Raw genomic sequence first — 26,518 nt, forward strand, 5'->3', positions numbered from 1 at the left:
TTCACAACGGTTGCCTGAAATTAATTGGAGCAAAATATTCAAGAAAAATCCGGATGACGTAATTCGGTAATTCCGTTGGATGAAGCCGCCTGTAGAAAATATGAGAGAATTATGCGGCCGATACGATAGAAGCGCACGTGAATGCAAATCAGCCACGGAAATAATGAAAAAAGTACAGAGAAGAGATCGAGATCGATTTGCTTGCAAAGACATTGACTTGTAAAGTGATTTAATGGCTACAAAGTGCGCACACGTATAACCCGGTTATTCACACAACGATATTAACGACACCTTCAGCAAGTGATCGTCGCGACAGAAATCATTTGCATGCATACCGATTTCTTTAAATAGATCTATATAGACAACATTAGCTTTGCGACGATTCGGAAATCATGAGGTACGGACAAGTGGCCTCTAGTAATATAAATTCCTTCCATATATAAATAAACCTAAATGAATAACCTCAACTGTGAACGGAGTCTAAATTAAATCGTTAAATTATTTATGAAGTAAAGGAATCACTCACCACTTAGTATCAAGCTTCGTCACCCCTATATTATATTTCTGCTGAAAAATTCGTTCATCCTTTCTTCGACCGGGCACAAAATAACATGTAAAAGTGTGCATTTTCCATCTGGATCGACATGGTTGGCATGAGTCACGGCACCGGGCAAGAAATTACCGGAAAAGTGCCCGATAAAAAGGAGCGGGGCATTAGAGAAGTCGATAAAGCGAGCCGCGGATAATGCAGCGGCTATTTAGACGCCCTTTAATTTTTTACCGCTCGGTCGATAAAGCGAATCGCGGCCGCGGTGCGCGCGGCGAGGTCAGAAACTAGACCCGTAACGATTTCGTGCTCGAATTCAAGGCTTTCCTTGTAAACGGATCGCGGAAGGATGCTAGGACACAGTGGTTACATACGTGTGCTCGTCGGCCGTTGTCTTTCCGTCGCCCCGTCGTGCCAAAGGCGAGCGTATGGCAACCTCGTCAACCTCGATACGCCTTCGCCAATGATAAGATAAAAAGGTTAGCATGTGTACGTTTCTGCTCGAGCGGAGACGCGAACGTGGGCGTTGTGCATTTCGCCTTGCGAGCGCAACCACGCTCGCTCTCCGTTCCTACTGTTTCTTTCACGATAACGTTCTCCTACTCTTTGCTTTTTTCTTTCCACTACACGCATGATTCTCCACCCCTCTCTTTCATTTTTCTTTCTCTCTCTCTTTCTTTCTCTTACGGCCACCCTCTCTGTGCCCCTCTCTCGTTCAGTATTCTCAGCCGTTCCGGCATCGAGGGAAAGAAAGCGTAAAAGGATCCAGGACGTTCACGCACGAATCGCACGATATTTTGGTGAGGCCGAGCCAGTTCCGTGGTAAGAGGTTAACCACGATCACGAAGGTATGCGCAGGTATGCAGCGAGTAGGCGCCATCGTGCGACCGCCCACGGAGAAGGTATATTTCTGTATTCGTGTACGTGGGCAAACGAGCGATGCGACCAACTGTGACGCCTAACCTACGTATACGGCGAAAACGAAAAAACGATCTGCCCGCGCCGACTTTTCCTCGAGGCTGTTAACACTTTGCTCGCCGGCCTATGTCTCATGATTTCTGAAAGTCACTATCGATCGCTATCGACCTTTAAGGAGCCACGACTCGATCGATCTGTACTAAGAACTAATACCCGGTAACGTGCTCTAGCAATTCTTTTAAGATTCTTTGACCCATTTATTGATTATTTAACGCTAAATCCACCGGCCAAAGATGACAATCGGATCACATTTCGTTCGTATGTTTGGGGTTAAAGATCGCTAGGCTGTGAATGTCGGAAATCATTTTTCGATTAAAGCAATTCCAATTCCACTTCGATCTTTCCCAAACACTCACGACGTACAAAATTTGCATCCGCGATCTGATGGCCACCATTGACGCTTCTAGTTGTTCAATCGGAAGTGGGAGGGCAACAGCGTATGACTAGCTTTTTTTTAGTGACTGTACCAGGCTTGAATCCGGTGAACCCGAGGTTTTCTAATGAGACACGCTCACGTTTTCACGCCGGATGTCGGTGCCTTTGTCAGTGACGTAGTTAAAATTCATTTGAACGTCTGTATCTTCGTTTCTTTCTCTCGTTCGTCTGACCTAGCCCCTCCCGAGAGTCCGATCAAAAGCCAAGGCGATTCCGTTAGAGGATATTTGGATAACCCGCCAACCCGTTAGTGTCCATGCATGCTGACTAGACTCGAAACCGCACACAAGGATAGAGGCGCGTGCAATCTGAACACTAAAACTAAAACACACATGTCGATAGAGATGCGTGCGCTGGTGCACGTGTGGCGCTCTCCCAGTTAGCATGTACGTAAATAAACTTAGGTTATAAAGTCGGGACCGAGATTTTAAGGAGTGCTACGCATCTAAATAGAAAAGTACAGCCATGAATGCGTACTATTTTTTTTTACAAGAGACAGCCATATTGTCATCGGATGAATGAATGGTTGTCGTTTCAATGAAATTATTTTCGAGGATGGAACTTTCGAGCAACAAGCTGTAAGTATTCTAATTTGATCGGCCCGAGATAGCAGTATTTGTGACAGTGGGTATCGACAAGGCACGAAGAATGACGAATGTATGTGAACATATGTGTGAACAGTGTGATTAACCGAGATAAAAGAAACTTCGACGCCATATTTGTTCTGATAAAGAGAAAGAGATGCCGAGAATACCTCACGGTATTTATTCAACAGAAGCAAACTGCATGGAAGGCTGAACAATTTCAGCCCGGAGTAATAAGATAGAATCAATCGTCCCCGTAGAACAGGCATAGCAGGCGACGGCTTGTCTGGTCTTTGCCAAGAGTCTCGTAGCCGTGCTTCAACGCGAGCGAGAGCCTTCTAGTAGGCTAGTATTGAAGAAGGACGACCAACGAGAGCACGAGTAAGAGAGAGAGGGAGAGAGCGAACGATTTCGTCTACTGCACTTTTTGCCGCGAATCGGGACCGCTGACGCCCTTTTCTTTCACACTGCCTGTTCTCACGTGGCTCTTACCGCACGAGTAAGGTAGGTAAGGGCCAGCGAGTAGTACGCCGCAGGACTCAAAGGTGAGGTGTCGCAAGTCGAGGCATTGGTAAATAGTAGGCGCTCTCTATCTCGCTTGCACCCAAGAACGGACTCGATCCGCCGACTTGTTCACATGGCGTACCCACACGCGAGCATACGTGAAAAGAGAGCAAGGAAAGCGAAGGCTACGAACCCGGGACACGGGGCGAGCAGCGAGGAGAAAGAGAGAAAAGAGAGAGGGAGGGAGAGAGAGAGAACAGTCGGCGTACATCATTTGGGCGCCGAGAAGTCTGGCGCGACCAGGCCAAGCCAGGCCAGGCCAGGCCAGAGGCGCGTCTCTGGTTACGCGACCATTTGGGGCGCCAAGCCATGGAACGCCGAGAAGCGGTGAGGAGCGAGGAGAGGAGCACCGGCTCGGATAGAAGGGAAGAGCCATAGGAGGGCAAAGCATGGCAGAAAGAGAGAAAAACAGGGGCCCCAAGAGGGGCCAGAGCGGAGACGTAGGTAGGCGTCCGAGGATCGTTCAGCGAGCCGGGGAATCGCGTAGGGTGGCGTGCATGTGTGGACGTGTGCGTGTACACTGGCTGCCAGGAAAGGGGGCGAGAGACGGGGAGAGAGGGGAAATCAACGAAGGGGCCCCTGCAGGCTACATTCCAGCGGGACACGAGTTTTCAAACATGGCTACCCGCGTGAATGTAGGTCCACGACCGATCCTATGACACGCACACTATCAGCCTCGGGCCGGCTACGAGATCCCGCTGTCTCTTTTTCTCTTTTTAGTTTCTCTCGGTTCCACTTTTGTAATCTGCCTCGGAACGATTCCCTCCCATAGCCGTGCTCTTTCCCCCTAATGTCTGCTCCGTCACACGGTCGCACAGACACCAGCCCACGAGAATCCCCCTTGCCCCTTTACACCATCGGGTTCTTCGCCTCCCTTCTGTCCCCCCGGACGGCAACCCGGACGGCCCGGCCGACCGAGCTGGCGACACCCTGTCTGGCAAGACCGGCCGTCGGACAAAGGAGGGGGAGCTTGGTCGCTGCGTTGCCACGTCCTCGGACGTCGGGCTGCGCCTACCTTCGGCCCCAAGGACAAATCCGATGAACGTGCCAGCCGTCGTGGCGTACTTAGGCGACTGCCGGTCTGCTACCGCCGCGGCGCTTTCCACGCATTATGCCTCTCGTACCGGTATTATTCCCGATGGCCGCTGCGATACAGCCTATCGGTCTGCCGATGTCGCGACACACCGAGTACACTCGTGAAATAATTCAAGGCCGTGATCGAGTAAAGAGCATCGCGACGCGGATCTCCGATCGGCGTCGACAGGAAAAACCTGGGATGCTTCCGACATCGGCGCACGAAATGCCTGAGCGATGAATCGCGTCCGTAGAACTATGCGAAGGTCGGATCGTGCTGAGAGGCAGGTACCTCCGATCGCAATATTCGCTGGTCTCTCTTCGGACGTGGCTCGAGGAAGGGGCCTCGGAGTCAACGTAATCGGCGAAACGAGAATAGCCATTGAGATTCCGAGAAGAGCAGCAGGGTGCTCCTTCGAGGAACCGCAGAAGGATCAGTGGGACCTCCGCGTTTCTGCTGGTGGCGCGAATCGTGGAAATTTACGAGGCCTCGGCTCGTTTCTTTCCACGCGACCTATCTCTCTTTCTATCTCTCTATCTAGCCCTCTTTCTCACTCTCGCTCGTGCTCATCAAAGTATATACTAACGCAAAGTTTGCGTCATTGCCCGCAGGTCTCTCTCTCTCGACGTCCGTGTACACACACGTCCGCGGCCTACGTGCCGGCCGAACGACATGGCAACCGCGCGAAAAGCTAAACATATTAACTGTCGGCTCACGCCACAAAAACAACATGATCTCATTCCACGACGTACATGCAAGAAATTTGCGATTCGCATGCACGCCAGGAAACTCCGTCCGCTGATAACTTCTCTGGTCGCGGGTGGAGGGATCGCGGGAGTGCAGAACGGACAAAACAAAATAAGAACAGGTCGGTACCGGAAAGCGAAGGGAATAATTGACCAGCGATGACTCGGTAACGGTATAAGACAGCAGAATGCTGGTAATAACCAGCAAGAACAATACAGATCGTATTACCCAGGCCGGCTTATAATAGGGTCGACTTCAACCCTGGCGAAGCTACCCCGGCGGCTAAGCCGACAACGGACCCACGACCGTTTCTCCTGAAAGGTAAAATCCCCACGCCTCTTTCGGCCATTCCCCCGAGTGCCAATAAAACTTCTTAGGCGACTGTCGTCAGTGTTGGCGCTCGGTTACGGCGAGCTTTCAAGAATCGTATACCGTATGCGAAGCCTGACGTAGGTCTTCAACGATTTAACCTAGATAACGCGCCTAATCTCGGCGAACGGGAAAACATCGTAACCCGAGCAGCCGGCTAGCCCGCCGTACCCGTTCCCTAACGATACTTCGTCGGGGTCTGTACGACAGGCGCAGTTGGCGAGTCTGAATCGGAGATCGCGATAAAATTCTGCGTAGCGATACGGCCGCTTGGAACGCCGAGAAGGCGAGAAAAGGCACGGCGCAGGCCGAGGAGAAAGGCGAGCAAAAATCTAGGCTCCATGCTGGCTGCCACGGCGAGAACCAGAGAGAACGGGTAGCAGCTAGGCAGCCAGGCAGTCAGACGAGCGCGGCAGACAACATGGCGCCGAGAGCGTCGTCACGCCGGCGTGACGTTTCCCGCGCGCGTCATTAACGGAAGTGAATACACAAAATGGCGGAGTTTTACGGCACTGAGGTGTGAAAGGGAACAGAGACGGAGGATAGACGGTGGGAGAGAGAAAGAGGGAGAGCGGGAAAGCAGAGGCGAGCGAGAGGGGCAGAGAACGGGGAGGAAGAGGAGGAGGGGCGGGTGGGCGCCTACGGGTGCGGGTAGTCAGGCAGGATGACGAGAACGTACTTAGAGAGAGAAGAGCTAGTAGTTGGTGGAGGTTAGGTCGGTTAGGCGTAAAGAAAGAAGAATGACTGGTGGCCGGCAGCGGTGGACTCTAGCGCCTATGCCGGTCGAGTGGGATGTTGGGTATGTGTTGAGGGGCGCTTGCTGGATGGAGAGACCGAGGAGAAAGGCGGTGAGAGAGAGGAAGAAAGAGAGAGATATGGAAGGGGAAACACGGTGAGAGACCGAGTCGAAGAGAGACGCGCGAAGCGTTGCAGGGCTTCTAGAACGCCCGAGAGAGACGGATTGTTCGGCGAGAGAGGGAGAGACCGATAAAGAGGGAGAGGGGGAAGGAGAGGGGGTGGCGTGCACAAGTGGAGGGGCAAGGAAAGAGACCGCTCAGTGGGAAGCAGCCGCAGTCCTCGACCGGTGGTGGGGATGAAAATTAGTTACGGCATCTACCAAGAGACCTAAAAGGAACTCCGTGCGCGGCGCGGCCAGGCAAGCACTTCGTGCAATGTTACGCGTTAAGGTACCCCCGTGCGTTGTTGGCAGTGCCCGGTTACGAAGCTCATCGTTGTCATTGTTGCAGTTGTTCTCGTCTTCGGTGTTCGCTGTGTGACGGTCGTCGGACAACGTCACGCCACGAAAAGTAGAGTCCGGTTCGTCGGGTGGGTGCGCGAAGTCACACGTCGTCATGGTTCATGGTGTGAGCGAGGTGCTCGGTGAGGGGAACTCAGTGAAAATGGTGCATCAAACGCAGCAGCAACAGCAATCGGCGGCAGTGCATCAGCCGCAGTCGACACAGGCGACGACCGCCGGTACGACGGCCACGAGGAAATCGGTCGGAGTGATGGGCAGCAGACGAATATTCGCGCCGGCATTTAAGCTGAAGGTTCTCGACTCGTATCGAAACGACATCGACTGTCGTGGCAACCAGCGGGCCACCGCGAGAAAGTACGGGATTCATCGACGTCAGATACAAAAGTGGTTGCAGTGCGAGGACAACCTGCGTAGCAGTTGTGCCGAGACAGGCAACACCGCTGCCGTCGTTTCGACGACCACGGTGATCTCGTCGACGGGTGTTTCCAAGCCGGACGGTACCGTGACGGAAGCCACGGGGCCTGCCGTGACTCCAGCAGCGCCGGCCTTGAACCTCAGCCTCGCCAGACTGCACGGCGACGAGCTGGCTACACAGCAAGGGCCCCCACCTCTTCTTCCTCATCCTCCTCATGGTGGTGCACCCTCGTCGCCCCAATACGTGGCTCAATCCACTACGACTCCTGTGATGCCTGTCCGCTATCCCGAGTACACCATCAATCAAGAACAACGTCACCTTCGTCGCGAGGCGGATGATCGTGTACAGGAATCGGTTCACGACTACAGGGACACCGAACAACAGTCCAGGTACTACATCACGAATTCGGACGGTCATCGAGAAATCGAAAGTTCGCCATTCGACGGTCGCGGCGAGGTCAAAGTATACCAAAATCTGACGAGCTATCGGGTGGTCCAACGCTCGGATCATCGTTACGAGTCCGAGGTGATCCATCAGCATCATCATCAGCATCATCGTTCGCCGAGCCACAATCGGTCCCAGCAAAGCTACGGGGACGTGGACTCCTCCGTGGACGGGAAACCGTCGTACGGTTTGCTACTAACGCCGTCGATGATAAAGACGGAGCGAGCGAGCCCAGACTCGGCGGCGACGCCAGGGCCGTGTGAGTCGACGTGCTCGCCCGGTGCCCCTCGGGGCCCACTCTCGCCCGTTTCGCATTCAGCCAGCAGCAATAGCAACAGCAGCAGCAGCTCCACGTCGTCCGTTCACTTCGATTCCCCGCGGGCGCCCGCGAGCCCGTGCCTGCACGTGCACATTCACGCACACGCGTCCCCTTTGTCGGATTCCGAGAAGCCGATCCGCGACTCGAAGGAGACCCATATCGGAGAGAAGGGGCCGGAGGACACGGCGGAGGAGATCGGCGGAGCGGTGGTCAAGGAGGAATTGATGATCGAGGAAGAGCAGGAGGCCAGCGAGGACGGAAGGGAGGCTGCCGTGTCTTCGTACGTTGATTATCAAAGGCCACCTGTCGACTCGCGTCCGGTGAGCCCGATGCACGAACGGGAAGGGTATTCTTTGCCCTCGAGCCCACGCGGACCCGCCAGTTCCGGTCGGTCCAGCAGCAGTTGCTCCGACAGCGAAGTGGACCCTCTGGACTGCTCTTCCGGCAGCCAGAACTCGTCGAACGATCTCGCACGGCGACGCTCGTTCTCGCTACGATTCAAGCTGGACGTCCTGGATGCTTTCCATCGAGACGTCGGCGTCGCTGGGAACCAAAGAGCGACCGCCAGGAAGTTCGGGATCAACCGTCGCCAGGTGCAGAAATGGCTGGGCCAGGAGACCGAGCTGAGGGGCGAGATCGCGGTCCGCGGAAACTCGCGGCAACGACTGGGCCCCGTCCAGGATGTCGCTTCCGGTGAGTCACCGGTGGACCTGAGGACGTCGAACTACGTGTCTTGCTTATCGCAGGAACGGATCGAAGCTGAATACGAGCGATCGCCGCCGCCGCTTCTCTACTGCTGCGACGTGGGCTCTTCCTCGCAGCATCTTCCGTACTACCAGCATCCGATGGCCATGGACCCGGCCTCGGAGGGCGAGCAGACAGCTTCTTGCAACCTTTCCTGCTGTCTGGACAGCAACCACGCGGCGACACCGGTCACCTCGTGCTACCAGGAAGTGTCCTTAAGGGGATCTTGCTTCTCGGACCCGGCGAACAGGCAGTACTGTTATTCTCCTGTAGAATACCCGTCCGTGATCACGACCATTTCCGAGTCCACCGAGGAGTTGCTGGCTTCGTCGCCCCAGAAGAGACACCATTGCACCGAGTCCTGCTGCTACGAGGCCGTCCAATCGCCGAAAAGGCTCTACCTCGAGGTGGAGGAGCCGATCCGGACCAGCTCGGCCTGCCAGGAATCGCCGCCCCAAGAGACGCCGCTCTGTCTCGTCAAGCGAAAGAGGTTCGCCGTCTCTTCGCCATCTAGAACGGAGCCGGTGACCAGCACCGTGCCCACGCCGCCGGCATCCGCCGCGCCTCCGCCTCCGGGACCAACCTCCAAGAAGGACGCCATCCTCTTCAAGCCGTACCTCGATAATCCGGTCAGCAAGCCCACGAAGGAGCCCACCGTTCACGGAGGTCTCTCGCCCGTCAGCAGCCAGAACGTCAACAACAACAACAACAACTGCCAAAGTATCTGCAATTTGAACGAGCCCAGAGGTCACGACTACGCTCTAGAGTTCAGTCTACGGCTACCGATCTCCTGGAGAACGCATCCGGGCCCCTACACCGACTTCCCGCAGATCAGGAGCGCGTTCGTTAGGTATCCGACGAGCCCACATTACACGTAATTCGAAGACTATCGCGAGACCCGACTTGGCGGAGTAAGAACAACGACTTTCCTACGTTTCGTAATCATAATTTCTGTTATCCGAGGAAGATGCTCGTCCAATGAGAGCCGATCGCGCACGTCGACTTACCGATTTTCTACGCAAACAATTTCTAGAACGTAAATTCGATCGGTCGCCGGACGGAGTCGTTTATCTTGTCATCTTCATGAAAAATAGCTATCTTTTACGATGTTTTCGGTATACTTCTTTCGTCGGGTTTGTCGAGTCGTTTTCGAGTGATCCCTTCCGACAAAGGACGCGAAAGGATTCACCGCGGAAGGATCGACCGGTACGTGATCTACGACACGTCGCGTCGTTCGCGCGCACCACGTGAGCGTTTATCGTTTCCACGGATCGTCGGCGCGGCGTTACACATCGCGATAAAGTCTTAATCGGCCATTGGACGATCGGAGGCGTGGTAGGAGATTATACATGGTCGCGTTCTCCGTTCGCATCTTTCTCTAGCATGCTCGTAACATACCACATTGCTCTCTTCGATCTCTCATCCCCACGAAAATCCGTGCGTATATCTCGCCGTGACGGGACTTTTTCCACGGTTGCTTTATCGTCGAGATTACCGTTCGCGGCGGCTATCGGCTAGGCCGTTTAGAGGTCGCGTGGATTCGCTATAATTACAGAATTATGTCAGTCGCGTTGCGGAGATATCGATCGCGGGGGAAAAAACTCCCTCGCGAATCGAGTTTCTCGCGATGCGTCACGTTACGCAACCCACCTGACGACACGCCGCGATTTTCCGACGCCGAAGTCCGTTTCAGCGCGAAAACTTGAAGAGATCTCTCGCCAATCGTAACGCGTCGGGTAGACGGAAAATTCAGACGCGATTTCCGGTCGCGGTTCTTTTTTACTCCGCCTCGGTCGGGGATCGATCCTAGATATCGTTTAATTGCTCAAAGAATTTCTTCCATGCGCGCTAGCGCGGCTGTTGCACGCGCGATGCGCAAGTATTACGACAGGGTTCCGGTCTCCGTTTTCTTTTCTCTCATTAGATTCTCGTCTTCTCGCGTCTCTCTAAGCGGCCGAGACTCGGCTCGCGCGGCCTCTCCCATTTCGTTTCGTTTCTTTCCTTCCCAGCTGGATCGATAGCCTGTAAATATGTAAATACCGCGACGAGCAATCGACCGATCCACGGTTACAGAACTGCCGGACACGAGATCCGAACCGATCGCCCTGCGAGAGAGTTCTCGGAAGCCGATCGACGTTTTTCACGGCACACGATAATATAGTTATTCCTTCGTATCACGAGACTGCTGAAAGTAAACGAAAAATATATTTTGGAATTTTAGAGGAAGATTCGCCGTTTTATACCAAATCAGATCCATAAACAGAGTCGGATTGTACAAACTGTTTCTAAATATTTTTGCAATGTAAATTTTCGGCTTTGTCCAGCCAGCACACGTTATTCGAAATATATTTGTGTGGTATAGTGAATCGTTTCGAGTCTCTTGTCCGCAGCTAAAACAGGAAGGAAAGAAATAAGCATCCCACTCGGAAAGGATCGTTGGTCGTTGTTTAACCATTGCTATATTATATTATTGGATACGTGGATTATGAATTTGAAACGAAAAATCGTCTTTCTCTTCTAGTTTTCGAGTTATAAAAGTTTATATTATCGTTCGAGCGCCAGTGCATGAGTCATACGATACTAGTAAAATAAAACTCATGCACACGTGCAGTTTCCCACTCAATCATTGGTGATTATATAGATGAAAGTAGGCAATATCGACTTCGATGATTTCTGCATATGTTGTAGAATCCGACATATGCAGAAATCATGCAACGATTTTTCCCTTCGGATTTCCAATCCACACATCGAAATTTATGATATAGCAAAGACGCGAAAATGTGAGCGAAAAGGATATTATTCTAAACAAATACCCGATCATTTCCGTTGGAAAATGCTCGGCGTGCCTTCGTTTCTGACGGTCCACGACTAAGGCGTGGAAACTCATACTTCTAGACTTATCTGTACATAAGCGAACATATATATATTTATATATATATTGTCTATGAAACATAGTCGATTCGCGAAAAGGCTGAACGTAGCTCCTTTTTCACAATAAAAGACACGTCACAAGAACGCTTCGAGAAACCCGCGTGCCTTATACAATGGTCGTTAAAAAGGGTAGTTGCCGAGGATCTTGAGCAGACCCTACGACGAGCGCAACCCTGAAGATTAGCCCTTAGGTGCAATTCATTTCGCGCCTTCAGACGAGACATTTGAAAATGACGCGAGAACTGCCTCGAGCCACCTGGAACATTCTCTCTTAACTTATTTTGCTACACGACGCGGCGTAATACTCAGAATTTAGTAAGAAACGAGGCGACATTTTACAACGGAGAATATAGAATTTATAAAATCAGAAAAGTGCTAACCAAAATCATTGTCGTAGTCCGACAGCGATTCAACGATACCACCTAAGGGTTGATCGGAACGATCGATACATATAGATGGAAATTCAGTACGTTCGCAGCAGGACACGGGAACCAATTACAGAACGGATGCAAAGAACGATCGATCATTCGCGCTCGTCCTACGGTTGCCATCAACCTGACTAACCACCCCTTAGAAAATCCTAGGAACTATTATAAGAGACACACTCGGTGCCGTTCGAACGGCTTCCGGTCCAGCAGCGTGCAATCGCGGGTTCATTCAAGAACCATAATCCCCCCCCTCCGAGTATCTTGTATTTCGTTCCACGAAAACCGATTCCGTAGATCGTTTCGAGGATCGTCGCCGGGGCGCGCGCAAGCATCGGTATCGTCTTGCAATGACTCGCGTTCCGATTTCCAATGCGATAACGCGTTCTCTTTTTATCGGAACGTCCTTCGCGAGGAAAGTTTCTATCTCGTCGACTGTGTGCATCGGTCAGTCCGCTGTGGAACGGGTGCTCCCTTATCAGCATTGCGGATCGATGAAGCGGATCGCGCGTCACCGGCGACGATCCGTCTGCGACGTGGAACGTGTAACGCCGCGAAATGGAAAATAGCCTTCCGCGAAACCAGGCCCGAGAACGGGCGGCCAATTGAGCTCGAAACGTCGCGGCAAAGAACGGGGCAATCTTGTAAATGACCGTCGCAGACGGACCAGTTGCGTCAATGTTTCAATATTCATGCTCAATCGAGCTCGTTTCGTCCGGCCGCGCGTCACGACAGCCGCGCATTACGCGCCGACGAGCGAGGCGTGCGCCCCGTTGATCGCTCCGAGGGTCAACGATATCTCGCGACTCGCACACCTGAGAGAGTAGCACTTCGATGGAAAAGATGGTCGGCCCTCGGCGGTTTTCCACGAAACTCTGGCTACCCGCTGTTCCTTCGAAACAAAAAGGAAGGGGGTTGTTCACGATTTTCCCATAGCTTTATCGGCATTTTCTAGACAAAAGTACAAGTAACTTCTCGCCAATTTTTCCTCAGCTCGTCGACAAAAATGGAAGCGGCTCGTTTTTACAGTCGCCGATTGATAACAACTCTAAAAACGAGCGGCGAGGCTCTCGTAATCGTATCTCCTCTTTCTAAATTGTCCATTTTTTTTGTCTACGATCCGAGAGACAATCGGGCAGAATTTACGGCAATAATTTATATTAGAATCATATAAAAAGTGGTTTGATAACGATTTTCCTGTAACTTCATTCTCATTCGTCGTTTTCTAGAAAACGAACATAGTGTTTATAACCAGTTTTTTGCTAAGACATGATTGCCACATAAAAGTGTGTTTCCACGTATTAATTTTTGTCGAGAATGCATCGAATGCGCAACGTTTGAGGGGGGAGGGGGAGGGGGGGGGGGTATTAGAAGGTGGGGAATGTCAGTGAACACACAGGCCAGCGTCGACGAATTTAGTTTTCGTCGGCCATCTTCTTGCACGGGGAAACCGGGGGGGTAGAAACCAGTGGTCGGCGAAAAGACGATAGTTGCGAAACATATCAGGGGATCGCGTTGTAAATGGAATCGGAACACGCGCGTCAGGTGTGAAGAAACCGTATTACACAGCCTTGTCCGCGCGCGCGCGCGCGCGCGGCGTCGTCGATGGAGGGTCAAGGCGGCAATGTACAATAAAATGTAACGTAATCGTAAGCCATAATGAATTACATAATGCCATAATACGTTTTACATAATGAGCGAGCCGACCGACGAGTGGTGGTGTCGAATCCGACTGACGAAAGCGATAGGAGAACCTGCGTGCGCGTGTGTGCGTTTACACGCGCGTGAACGAGAGGGATAAATGCGATGCGTGCGTGATTGCGTGTGTTCCGTGTGCACAGCCCACAAGAGTCTATTAAACGAGGCATAGAGCGTACATGAGCAATATATATATATATATACATATATTTTTTAAGCATGTAAAAAGAAAAGACGCGTGCAACGGAACGACAAGAAGCGAGAAAATCGTGTGTGAGTAGGGTTCGAGTTTTTCGTGGGCGAGCCCCCGCGATTTTGAGTTCGTGCAACTTTGTGTAGGTAGAGAGAGAGGTGCGATATAGACGGACACAGAGACGAATAAAAAGGTAATGTCGCAAGCATAATGCTCGTGTATCGTACGTGTACAAAGAAATTTATATATACATATATATATATACAGCGTTGATGAGAAAGAGACAGAGCACGTATATATGTATACATAATTATATATATATAGATAGTTAGATAGATAGATTATATATATATTGAAATATTATATTTTAATACGATCAAGTTCTATACCGACGAAGCGCCTCTTAAACTCGCCCGGTGCCTTTAAATCGCCCGTGCCTTATTGTAGCTTCGCGCGAGGACCAAACAAGGACCAATAATAACGCGTCCTCGACACGAGCCATCCACGGTATGTAGAAATATATATATACGTTATATATTTTATATCGCGTCCTCCGACGGCGAAGACAACGTCTCCCCAGCTGATGATCTCTCGGCAAGGATACGTGTTTGTATATCCACGCGATAGAAGAACACCGGTGATTCGTCCAAACCGTCTAAACGATAACGATAATGATAATCAGTATTGAAATTTATTCGATTTATTTATTGGTCGACGAGTCTCGACCGCCGCCGCTCGTTTACAGCGAGTCATTCACTCGATCATGTTTCCTTTGTTCGCCGAATAAACGAAATCGAAAAGAACCAATCTTGTATTACATTATATTCGACCGATCTCTTTCCCGTTTCTCCTACTTCCTTATCACTCTTCCAAGGATCGTCGATCAATGACGTATCCGTTCCATGTAAAAGATCTGCCTTTACAGATTAAAAAATGCTTTAGGCAAACAGCTATTGCCACGAGGGAATTCAATATCACATTTCACTCGAACTGTCTTACATTTCAAAGAAACTTGCGAAGTGTTTAAATAACAATTTTCTGAAATTGTTAGTATGCTATTAGCTTTGTTCATCAGAGAAAAAAAATTGCAAAAGTCTGCGCATAGCATAAGAATGCTAAGTGCGATCTGGTTACGGCGAGAGGGCGATCTTATTTTCTTTCTTTTCCGCCGTCGGCGTCTAGCGACGGCATCCGTTTATTGATTCCGTCGCGGCCAATGCGTCCGACGCGTTTCCCTTCCGACGGGAAAATTCACCCGATTACCGGTCATATCCGTTATTGTGATTCATCGGGAGGAAGACGGCGAACGTGAGGGAGAGGCCGAGAGGCGCGTTGCACACGATGAAGAACGTGCGATCCCTGAATTTGACGCATCATTGGAGAATCGTTGTGTTAAACGTTGAACACTGTAAGTCGACCAAATGAATTTTCCTCGGATGCAACAGTTGCATAATATCCGCTTTGCCGTCTAGTTAATGTAAAATCTATATGTTATCCCTCGAATTAATTACGTCGATTTCCACGAAATCGTACGCGTACGTCGCATTTTGTAAACGGAATAATTGTGCATTATCGTCACGATTTCGTCAAAAACGTGCCTTCGCCTGCTATACTATCCAGAAACATGTGACGAGAAAATGAACGGTGCACATTAAAAGCTTTAGGGTTAGTCCAAGTTTATTGCTCCTTTTTCTAGTAAAAAACAATAGCTTAAATATAGATGAATCGTCGAAAATCTGTATATCAGTCTCGAAATAATTTTCGCGTTACTCAGACAATGTAAATCACGCAGCGGTACTGCCTTTCTAAGAAAAAACTGTTCTCGATGAAATCCAGCCGGCTACTTCCGTTGGATCATTTTCTCGCTTCCGGATCATAAGAGACGAGTGCGGCGCGTGCACGCGCGCGTCAAGCTGAAGCAACGTCTTCTGCAGATAACAGAGCACACCGATAACATGGAAGAAAGTTGATACAGCCGAACCGAAGGTAAACACACACGCTGCTCCACAAATTGATTTCAGTGGAACGGTACTTTCTTCGATTCGAATCTCTCGGATCGTGTGCCGGATGATCGCGCACGGCGATATATCCCACCGATTCGCCGCGGCCGAAGCGAGAGAACGGCGGATATAACAATATTTATTGGACAATTGGAACTTTTACCCCCTGATCGGTGCCCCCGGCAATTTCCGTAATGGTAATAACAGGAATAAAGTTTCAATCCCGACGCTCGCGTTCGCGCTTTCGCTATCACGCTTTGAAAGTTCCCTACACGGTGAAAAATAACGCGAGTCTGTGTCATTCCAGGCATTGTCTCGTCGAGTGCCTTCTCCTCCGCGGCTACGTATTAATCTTATCTGATGAAATCTCGCTTGGCCGGTGTATCTGCGACGGAATAAAAACCACGAACGAATCGGGGGAACCGGGGCTGGTTGACTAATGAGGTTACTCGACTAATTCCCTCCGACTGATCTATTACGATAAAACTACGTTTTCCAAACTTTCCTTCGTAAATCTACGCTGCATACGTGTCGCATTTTTGATGGAACATTTTAATTTCGTTACGTAACTAGAGACGAGTACCAGTTGAATCAAACAGGTTTTATGCTTTAGGTACAATCCACTCAAATTACTAATTACTAATAATAATAATTAGTTTATTATTCAACTGAGGAAAAGTCCTTGTGTTAAAATGACTTGACGATATATCGAAGAGTGGTAAGAATAGAAGTGATACAATAAAAAGATACGATCGAATAGGAAGCAAGTATTAAAGATAAAATAATAGAGATCAATAAAATATTTTAAACAAACAGCTTTACGCATAATTCGAAAACCATTGGTATAGTTCTATTTGCGATGTCGAAATATTCGAGTTTTCTATTGAGCTATTGTACGGGTATAGATTTTCTGTTTCGATCCTGAACAATTCGATGGCGTTCGAAGAAGGATCAACGTCGTGCGGGAGATAAGCAGAAAGCAACTCACACGTTGACATGTGCACTGAAAGCGGTCACGTCGATGCGACCGACGCATTGTTTCCGTTATCGCGGCCGATTGGCAGTGGCCGCGGATCGACGATCGTGCACGTATTCGCTAAACTTTCTAAGCACGCAATCGGCCGTTTGCTTGCCGGTCGTCGACGACTATGGCGATGCACTTGTGTCGATAAATGACGAAATTTTAAATACAAATTGTGACGAAAAAATGCAACGTGAAAACGAGAGGTTTTTTTTAACAACGATATGTATAGAAAATCTATTCTACTGGACACAAAATATCGATTGTATTAAGTTGCCGTCTTTTTTCTAGAAAGAACTTGCTAATGGGTTTTATCTCCATGTCAAGACTTCTTCTACTTTTGAAGTAGGTGTAATGTCTTCCATTCTTCATTAGGCTGGTGTGCTCATTGGAATGCATCTACTGTTCAGCTTTATATATGCATCCAATTCGTCTATTAAGTCTCTATAGCTACTCAGTACTTTATCTTGGTTACTCACAAGTCAATTAAGGAAAACATCATGAAATTTTGTCTTTGATCCACTGCTAAAAATTAATGTCAGCAGCTTCATCTGGCTCACTAAAATCAATTTAACGTGGGATATTATTATCACTGGTTCAAGTATTTCAACAATATATCTAAATAATGTTTGTATGTTCCAACCATAGTATGAAAACAGATTTACTTAGCAATGGTTTCCATTTAACCAGATTTTCCATTTCTTTAATATGAATATTTTGTAGAAGTCAAAGCACCATGTTGTATGAAGTCAAAGCTCTCTGACAAATTTTCTGTACTATATGTACTTGTTCCCACTTCATGGCTTCAGATGATTGAATCTCATGTAACATAATAAAATGGTCAAAGACCCTACCATCTTTGACATCGAAGCTCTCTTCCCAGGGGAAAAGAAACTCCTACACACAATACATGACGAACAACACCGATACCATATCTAGACAGGCTGATATATCCTTTCTGGTTATACTTTTTCTTAATAGGCATGTACAAGTGTCCAAGTCTTAGTTCTTCCCTTCTATGGGCGTGTCCAGTCAAGGAACTAAGGAAAGTATTTGCAATACCATATTAGTTGAAAGGATCTCTTTGGCCATATTTTGTAACAGATATTCCAGTAGCAATAGCCTCACCATTTAGAATATGTAGCACTTTGGTATATGTATTCATCATTTTACACTATTATCTTAAATTTATATATTCTTGCTTTGAATATTGCTTCAGTTGAATAGTGCTGTTTTAAAATGGTGTAGGTGGTGAAGCATCTGATCACCTATGTTTATATTCATGTAATCCATATAATGCATTACTTTCACCACTTTTTCCTTTTTTTGAGGGTCCTGAATCTTCTTCGAAGAGGTGATGGCCATGTCTGAATCTTCATATTATTAGTATCTCTAATAGTGTTCCTGGTGATCCAAATTAAGTATCCTACGAATAAGTATTTTATTAATAAAACATAATGAAACAACCGAAAAAAACGTCGATACTAAAATGTAGGAGTATATAAGGGCCCTATTGTACACCTGCCTGACTATCTTCGATTGATTTTCTGTTTTCGTAAATTCGTTGCAGACGTACAGCAAGCGAATAATTGTCGATGAGTCAAGTTGCGGGTTATAAAAAAAGGAATGTAGCGATAAGAAGATGGAGTCTGAACGCACGGCTGTGCGAGTGGAACAATTGATGAGCGACGTTCGTGTCGAGCGAAATTCGATCGGTGCGAAAAATGATTTGGCGCGAACGTGACGTAATTTTTCCGGTGGCTCCAGCCGGAGATGTCAGAGGACATATTAAATTGCATTGTACAAACTGTTGATTGATAGCCCTCCGCGGCCTAAAATTTCTTACGCTAACGATAGCGAAATATGATTTGCAGTTTCTGTCGTACGATTCTTTAGAAGAATGCGCCGCGTGCGGTTGCACACGTGCAACGAGATGATGTAACGCATCCATACGAGCCACCGGAGTCCGGAGCACGCCGGAATGGCTAGGCTAATTGAACGATAATGAGCGACGATTGATTCGCCGGTAATTAGTGAAAAACAGGTAGCATAGTTCTCGGCGATTAAGTTATAAACGGTGATTTCTTTCAAGGGACGGCGTTTCGAAAGTTTCTTGAAAACTTGTGCAACCCGCTGACGTATTTAATCCTTCGTTTGAGAAACTTCCGCCGTTACGGTCTCGGTGGGAGCGCTTGGGCTCGACGCGTTTCTGGGAAGCGACGTTATCGGTCGTGGAACTACAGGTGCACCGATTTACCGATATTATATTGTAATTGTTTAAACATTTTCCCTTGGAAACTTTACCAAATCGTGATCAACATGAGTTATTGTAATATGTACGCCTGGTGAAATAACTTATTCCAGATTATTTTATTCTATTATTAAGAGCAAAAGTGCAATAAAATCACTAGTACTTTTTAAAATAAAAATCAGGATCCGTGAAAATTTTTTAGAAAAACTGGTCCACTATATTGAACAATATTACACTGAAGTTCCTTAATACAACTGTTGCAATTATAAATTATAATTATAATTCTGTTTGAAAGTATTGGAGAATAAGTGTCGGTCTGGTAGACTAAATAATTATGATATTGTACGATTTTTCGGGGTGTTGATTTGGCAGCGAGCACGTTAAACGGCGATAGCAACGCTCTCCGTTTTTATTGAGGCCATCGCTTGCAGGCCGTGCGGACCTTGAATCGAAGTATGACTGTTGCAACGCTTCAATCAACGCCAATAAATGTCACCGGCTGGTGCAATGCAATTAGGAAGGGTGCAGTGGCACGTACAGGCAAAAATTCGCGGTGACGGTGACTCTGGAGGAATGCGTTCTCCGTTTCTTGGAGATCAGCTCCGAGAAACCTCTCCTCTCTGTCTCTCCTTCTCTCTCCGTTCACCGAGATTAAATTAACGACTCCTCCCATCGACGTGTAGATGTCCTGCGAACGAGACTCGATCCTTCGCGGGGTCGTTTCGCATTCAAGAATAACCATTGTCTACCCGCAGAAGCCAGTAGAGAAAAAACACACGAGAATATTCCCCTGTCGTCTGGCATCCCGAACCGGAAACTCGAAAAGGATACCACAAAGTATCTGGCCCGACTCCAAAAACCGAATAGCGTGACTTCTGTCCGCGAGTGGAACAGCAGCCGCGAAGCCGTCGCGTTTCGTTGATTATTCCCGCCGTGTATCTCTTGTCCGTGTACCCTAGCTGGTCGTCGAATAACGATCGCAAACTCCCAGGAGCATAAACGTATTTTCCCGTGACTCTTCCCGACGAGGAAACCTCGCAGAACATCTTCGCAACGTGATCAGCCGTCGTCGGTACATTGCGTCAGCTAATCGCATCGAATGGTACCGATCTTTCGCATTACCGTAGCAAATAAACATTTTCTTTCCTCTGTCACGAAATCGTTAAGAATTTTTGTTAATCGAATTTAAATAATTTCGCAAATTCCGATAACAAATATTTAGTGAAGGGTAAGCCAAAATTGGGATCGGCGGCGAAGAAAGACGGAGAGTAATAGTGTCGAGAATGGTCTTCGAAACGGCGGGAAAATCGGTGTTTACCGCGTTGCAAAAGTCCAGCCAGATTTATTTTTACCTTAGGACCGTGACCCCTTCCCTAAAGCGTTTCCTCCTCGTCGTCGGCCCACGTGTTTTTTTTTCTCGTCTCGCCGACGGTTCGCTTGGTCCTCTTTTCAGTCGTTCCCGTTCCAGAGAAGCGTTAATCTTCGCCAACCTAGCTGAGGAATCTTCGCGGCGATCGAAGGTCGCGACGCAACTGAAAGATCAGGGACTTAGGATCCCACTCCGATTGTTGAAATTCGTAATGTGACACCGGCATTTCTGATTACAGGTTTCGCAGTCGTCGCCGTAAATGACGGATCGATATGAGTCGCCCGAAGTGAACATTGCACTGACCAAGGAGGAGATTCACAATAGATACCAGGACGCAGCACTGATTATACACAAAGTAATCAGATTTTGTCGTAAGACTCCTATAACAATCGATTTACATGTAAAAACAGTTTATTAACAGCGATGGGTTTCGAAATTACTCTGGTACAATAGCTGTGGTTCCAAAGATATACATCTTTTTCTATCCCCGAGTTTGTTTAACACTGGAACTATTAATCGAATCACCTGATCTTGTGTTCCTATCAAAGTGACGAAAATAATTTCGCGAATTTTTTTAAAAGAGAACTATGGTTCCAGCGACTGAGGAATCAGTTCGATTGATAGTTCCAATGGTAATTGGTCGATTCGTGGGATTGTTCGCAGGAGCAGCAGAGCAAAAGAGACGCAGTGAATTATCTGACTTTTGGAACCAGCCGAAGAACCATGGAGTACAGTAGTTACGGGAACCAACCTGTGATCGTAAGGAGGCCAGCCGGTTCTATGGCGGTTCAAAGCACCTCGGACGTGTCCTCGCAATTGATGAGGATATACCGAAAGCCTCGGGAAAGTTGTGTGATTCATTAAGTAATGGCTTCGCTTTAAATGTTGTACACTGTTGTAAATAAAAAGTTCGCGTTGTGTCGTCGTTCTTCGGCGTCTTTGATTTCTACATCTGGAACCTTCTCGGACGACCGATTCTAGTTCTGGTCTATTTGCGGAACCGGTAACACGATCGACAACTTACTTCGCCAATATCGATTACAGTCTTGATCGGTTATATTTATATACATAGACGTGCGCTTAAATAATTACATAACTATATTTATACAATATATTTCCTTTCGACCACATTCTTGGGCCGAAGTACAATATTTTCGATCAATGGCGATTGTGGCCCGACGGCCATCGACTTCCGATTCGGGTCAGGCTTAAGTTAAAATTTAACACCGTTGTCTAGTGTTCATGGGAATGTCGCCCCTGTTAGAAAATATTCTATCAAAATTGCTAATGTCATTGATGCACAAATCATTTTCCTAACGGTTAAAAGATAAAACTTTTCCTCAAAGCAGTACTACAATGTTTTCAGTTTTCATTGCCTGGAAAAACTGATAAAAATATATTTATCGCTATATTTGGCTTTGCTATTGATAAAATTGTTTCACAAGATATATATAAATAATTATACCGAGAGATGCTCAGTTTGTTTGATGGAATATTTTTTACTAATGCTATACATTAGAGCTCTTACTACCCAGGTACTCAAGTACTAGAAGTACTTATTAAATTCAATGAAGCGTTTGTAAGTAGCATAATCCAAGCACTTTAATTACAATACCGTAAATTTAGCAAGAGCTCTAGTATATAGAACAGGCATAGCGATAATATGGGCGGTAGGTTTTTGTTTGGTACGACAAAAATCCGCGCGTGATTTATGGTTACGTATAAAACAAAGTATGCAACAAAGTGTACAGAATAAAAAAAATGAGCGACATATGGGTCTCGATTGGAGCGCCAGGCGATTTTCACGAGGAGAAGCAGCGTTGATCTCCCGTTTTAGAGAATTTTTACAATTAATCCGTTGGTTAATTGCGGATTTGGTATGGATTATGATGTAACAATGAAGTGTAAAAAATTGTCAGGGTAGCTCAAATGTTCTGACATCCACTGAAGCGGTGTTTCCATAGATGGAGTAACGCCATGTGTCAATAGAGTAACTATAAGAAAATTCTGTCTTAAGTATATTGTCACACTAATAGGTGCTGCGATTAAGAGATATTTTTACCATTCTCCTGATCTGGAAAAACTTCAGTTACTAGATGCCTCAGTGTTTTCCTCTGGCCTTCTTCATTTAAAGGCTTCACCAGCTTCTGTACATATTTGTCTTCACTGGTGTAACAGCGGAAGGGTATGTATTTGAAACTCTCTTCACTGTTGGTAGATTCCATAAGTTTCCTATTTACAGACCAAAACTGATCAAATTTATCGTTAGATAAACCAGACCACAGCTGATTGTGATCCTTCTTTTGCATGGTAGACATAACTTGACTCCTGTGTTTCAAAACATCTGCTTCCTTCACGCAAGAGAGAAAGTAAGACTCTACCACCTCCCTGAAAATTGAATGCAAATAAGATCAAGCCTAATTGTTACTCTGTGCATTTGCTTTAAACTAGGGAACATATGTACTTATTTTGACAGTGCATTAGAACGTTTGTCGGGAATTTTTCAAAGTGGACAACTATATTCCAGGGAAGTTGAATGTCATTCGAATAAATGTCCAACAGCACTCCCACAGGATAGTGCCACTTCAAAGGGATGCCATTAAATTCTAACCACATTTCAAGCTCCTGTTTATTATCGCTTTGTATGTGTCGTATAAAATGCTTCCGTACCTGATCAACAAAACGACGAATTCTGGATTAATATCTAACGAAACGTCAGTGTATATTTCGTTCACGGATGTTTACCTTGTCTGTGCATAGAGGAAAATAACTTAACCTAGGTACCATAAGATAAAACGGGTCGGGACCTTGTAATTCACAAATCTCCTCGGAATCGAGCGTGAAACAGACAGGAATTTTCCCGTCCCAAATTTCTCTAAGCACCTCTCTGTCATTCGCCATTGTGCATACTATGACAGATAACGTTTATATCAATACATTCGTGCCTTCGATAACAGTTAAACATTAGACATTAAAAGGTTATGTTTATCGTCTGCTACAGGAACGCTTTCCACATGAACATGCCTCTAATCGTAACATCTGAAAAATCGATACAGAACTCGAGGCAGAAACACTCAACAACTTCATCTCTCACAAAATATTCACAGATTTTCTCTCTGATGTTAAAGTTATGTAATAAAAATATTAAACAATCCCAAACTTGTTCGAATTTACTTTAAAAGATTTTTCCATTCTGTTCTCTCTATGTGACAAAATTAATTGTAAATGTTGGTAGCAATCTGTCGGAGATCAAAAAAGGAATTTCTACTCCGATTCATGGACCACGAAACACTATCACCACATAGCGTCAGACGGCCGAACTAAAATCCATCCTATGTGCCTTATGCAGGGTTGTGGAAAGATATTATTTATAACAAAATTGGGGCAAAAAGAAATAAACCAAAGACATAGGATTGTTCAGGAAAATCTACTGCATCTATATCATACAAAAAAACATATGACAACAACATAAAACATTATTATTTGTTGTTCTCAAATTTGATTTATTATTATATTAGTTAATTATGTATTGCGATGTTGCTATTTACTTTTTTCGAATTATATTGATCCAGCAGATTATTCCTATCAGTTCTACGTAGTGGGTTTAATTTGTTTTAACGTCATAATTATTGTTTATCGACAACGTTGTACTGTGCATGTAGGAGAGATTTAGTTCGGGGATTCACCGCTATGTGGTGATAGTGTTTTGATGCCCGTGAGTGGTACTATTTCAGATTAAATTGATTAAATAACTAGTAAAGCGATAAAAAATGTCATTCTTGGTCTTAAAATGTTTGTTATAATTCTGCGCATCTTCCTATACTTATATTTATTTACGATTTCAAAAAAGCTGAAACTAAAAAGTTTATTTTTTTTAGATGAACTAAAAGTTCAGCAATGAAAAGGTGTTTTATTGATACTCAAGAATTCCAGGAATATAAAACAACATTTCATTTATAAATTTGACTATAAAAATTTAACTTTGATGACCCGACGAGACAAAACAAAAATTATGTGATAATTTATAAAAGTTTCAAATATTAACGCTGATGTCGCCACTAGATTAAATTATCGACATCAGCTTTCTTTTGAGAACAACAGATGTCGCCACTGTACATTTCCGCAGCATAATTACTCTATCGGTAAATTTGGCTAACAGTTTGAGCGTTTTGCCACTGCACGTTTTGGCGCTGTACGGACCCCTGAATTCTAGTTCCAAATTTCGCCACAAGTGGCACTGTTAGCGATAACAGCGGCAATTTCAAATGATCTGAGCCAAATAATTTTTGTACTTTCAAAAAATCATTTATACCAGTGCAATAATAAAACTGGAAACATTATTGAATTATCGAAGTTCAAGCTCTGTCAATATATCCGCGAAATTATGCACACATATCTTTTCAGACACAAACTTTTTCCCAGTTAATCAGACAACCGTATTCGACTTGAATTCTGCTGACCACTTCTCGGAACCCCTTTCCTTCGTAGCAGCTTCTTCGAACGGTTCGTGTTCGCGGTCGAGCGATCGCATTCAAAACGACTCTCACAAAAGGAAGTACGATAACGCGTGAAAGTATCGGGGAGCCGCTTGCCCGGATCGTTTATAAACAGTGCGGTGGTGGTGGTCATCTTATCGTCGCGGCGTTGATGTGGCGCGCGAGCCCCTTATCGTACGAACCTTTGAACTTTGAGATGGCACAGGAGAAAAATCACACTCTTTTTCCTGGTCGACCGATAAAACTCGCCCGGTCGCCGCGTTCCATCTGCTTAGACAGCGGTGCGCGAACCGTGACGCCAATTAGACCGGCCCATTAAGTCGTAAAGCGTGTAGATACCGTGTCGTGACGGCTGGCCGCGCCTGACGGGTCGAACACCTGAAAAATCGTACGAAATTAGTCGGGGAGGGTGCGGCAAATCTCGAGCAATCTCTGCAAATCTAAGTCGTTCACTTTGCATCCACGTTAGTCGCGACCCGTTCCGAATAATATTTTTCTCTATTTTCAAAAGACGTCGCGAGCCAATCGATCAACAGCTCCGAGACGACCGGTAAGAGTTTTCTCCTCGCTCGAACGGGTTCCACCCTCGACCGGCCTCCTTCCGCAGCGGTGTTTTGCCATGCAAATTTCTCGTCGGCGTTCTTTTATCGTGGAACACAGACCGTCGGCGGAGACACGAGCCAGACACGGACACGCGACACGCCGGCCAGTTGCGGGCAGCTGTCCGCGAAATTGATGGTGCACCGAACGTTCGGAAACGAAACGGGCGCGCTAGTTATTACCGGACCGGGGCCGATAACGAGGCACGGGCCACGTAAAAATGATGGACCGATAATAGCGGGACAGTCGAAGGCGCCGAGCGAATACGCGGTGATCGATCGGGCTAATCCTTTGCCGCGCGTACTTTTCTGTCTGTCCGATTACGGCCGATGATGCTCGATGTCTACGTCATTGTTTTGTCTGGCTGCGACGAGAGGAAGAGAGAGAGAGAGAGAGAGAGAGAGAGAGAGAGACTCGTTTTCCAACGACAAAATGCCGAAGCTGGGAATAACGAAAAACGAGGAGGATGTCAGGGCAAGGGTCGCAGGGTGGTGGTGGTGCAAACTAGTTAATTCTGCACGAGTCCCGATCGAGCGAGAACGGCTCGGAACGATAAACGGGGAAGAGAGCGATCTGCGAACGGCGGATCGATGGGTGAGCGAGGAGCCAAGGGGGCGGAGACAAAAGCGAAGTCTCGTGGTAGCTATCTGCCCCGGAGCTAGACATTGTAATCGACGCTCGCGCACCAACAAAACTGCCTCAAAGTGCCGAAGTAGCGAAATTGTGGGGGAGTCGGTTAGAACCGGTCTTATCGTGGGTTCAAGACACTGTTGTTGCTCCTGGACCAGGCGGTAGCCAGTTTAGATAAACGTGGACGTAGTTGCCCAATACAAGCTCGAGAATACTAGATCAATAATACGAGATCAATAATAGCTGATTCTACAATCGATGTCGCATTTTCGGGTGAAATTCTACCGGATCGTGCACCTAGCAGACGATCCTTTCCTCGCGGCTGCCTCTCCGAGTTGGTCTGACCTCATTCGGTCCGCGATAAGGGCGAGCATAAGGGGAGGCATTCTATTGCAGGAATAAAGGACGCATCGACTGTTACAATA

The 26,518-nt window shown here is 47.1% G+C and overlaps 3 protein-coding genes and 1 pseudogene across 13 annotated transcripts; 2 read left to right on the forward strand and 2 right to left on the reverse strand.

Annotated features, from left to right (window-relative positions):
• Positions 1–815: 815 nt before the first annotated feature.
• Positions 816–21,292, forward strand: LOC144474625 (uncharacterized). Of its 11 annotated transcripts, none has more exons than XM_078189715.1 (7): positions 816–1,026; positions 1,267–1,369; positions 16,340–18,547; positions 18,622–18,773; positions 18,840–18,990; positions 20,606–20,722; positions 21,031–21,292. In XM_078189715.1, the coding sequence occupies exons 6-7, from the start codon at positions 20,627–20,629 to the stop codon at positions 21,229–21,231; spliced, it is 297 nt and encodes a 98-aa protein (XP_078045841.1). In that variant the 5' UTR covers positions 816–1,026; positions 1,267–1,369; positions 16,340–18,547; positions 18,622–18,773; positions 18,840–18,990; positions 20,606–20,626; the 3' UTR covers positions 21,232–21,292. The 11 variants fall into 11 exon arrangements, with proteins under 11 accessions (XP_078045841.1, XP_078045842.1, XP_078045838.1 ...); XM_078189716.1 differs by having other exon boundaries at positions 16,340–18,238; positions 18,318–18,773; XM_078189712.1 differs by having other exon boundaries at positions 16,340–18,773.
• Positions 5,954–15,123, forward strand: LOC144474623 (uncharacterized). The gene is made up of 2 exons (XM_078189709.1): positions 5,954–6,486; positions 6,547–15,123. Exon 2 carries the CDS (start codon positions 6,652–6,654, stop codon positions 9,355–9,357), a length of 2,706 nt encoding a protein of 901 aa, XP_078045835.1. The 5' UTR covers positions 5,954–6,486; positions 6,547–6,651; the 3' UTR covers positions 9,358–15,123.
• Positions 17,545–18,112, reverse strand: LOC144474458 (uncharacterized; annotated as a pseudogene).
• Positions 21,276–23,635, reverse strand: Atg5 (autophagy protein 5). The gene is made up of 4 exons (XM_078189711.1): positions 23,113–23,635; positions 22,832–23,037; positions 22,430–22,755; positions 21,276–22,361 (listed from the first exon to the last, which is right to left on the reverse strand). The coding sequence occupies exons 1-4, from the start codon at positions 23,266–23,268 to the stop codon at positions 22,252–22,254; spliced, it is 798 nt and encodes a 265-aa protein (XP_078045837.1). The 5' UTR covers positions 23,269–23,635; the 3' UTR covers positions 21,276–22,251.
• Between the last annotated feature and the right edge of the window lie 2,883 nt (positions 23,636–26,518).

Source organism: Augochlora pura, chromosome 8 (assembly GCF_028453695.1).
Source record: "Augochlora pura isolate Apur16 chromosome 8, APUR_v2.2.1, whole genome shotgun sequence".
NCBI lineage: Eukaryota > Metazoa > Arthropoda > Insecta > Hymenoptera > Halictidae > Augochlora > Augochlora pura.

Excerpts from the sequence above, each read along its gene's own strand:
- Atg5 (XM_078189711.1), bottom strand. The coding sequence starts at position 23,268 with ATGGCGAATGACAGAGAGGTGCTTAGAGAAATTTGGGACGGGAAAATT. Across the intron at positions 23,038-23,112 it reads TTCCTCTATGCACAGACAAG|GTACGGAAGCATTTTATACG; the intron begins GTAAACATCCGT and ends TTTGTTGATCAG. Across the intron at positions 22,756-22,831 it reads CTAATGCACTGTCAAAATAA|GGAGGTGGTAGAGTCTTACT; the intron begins GTACATATGTTC and ends TTCAATTTTCAG.
- LOC144474625 (XM_078189717.1), top strand. The coding sequence starts at position 20,627 with ATGACGGATCGATATGAGTCGCCCGAAGTGAACATTGCACTGACCAAG. Across the intron at positions 20,723-21,030 it reads CAGCACTGATTATACACAAA|GAGCAGCAGAGCAAAAGAGA; the intron begins GTAATCAGATTT and ends GATTGTTCGCAG.
- LOC144474623 (XM_078189709.1), top strand. The coding sequence starts at position 6,652 with ATGGTTCATGGTGTGAGCGAGGTGCTCGGTGAGGGGAACTCAGTGAAA.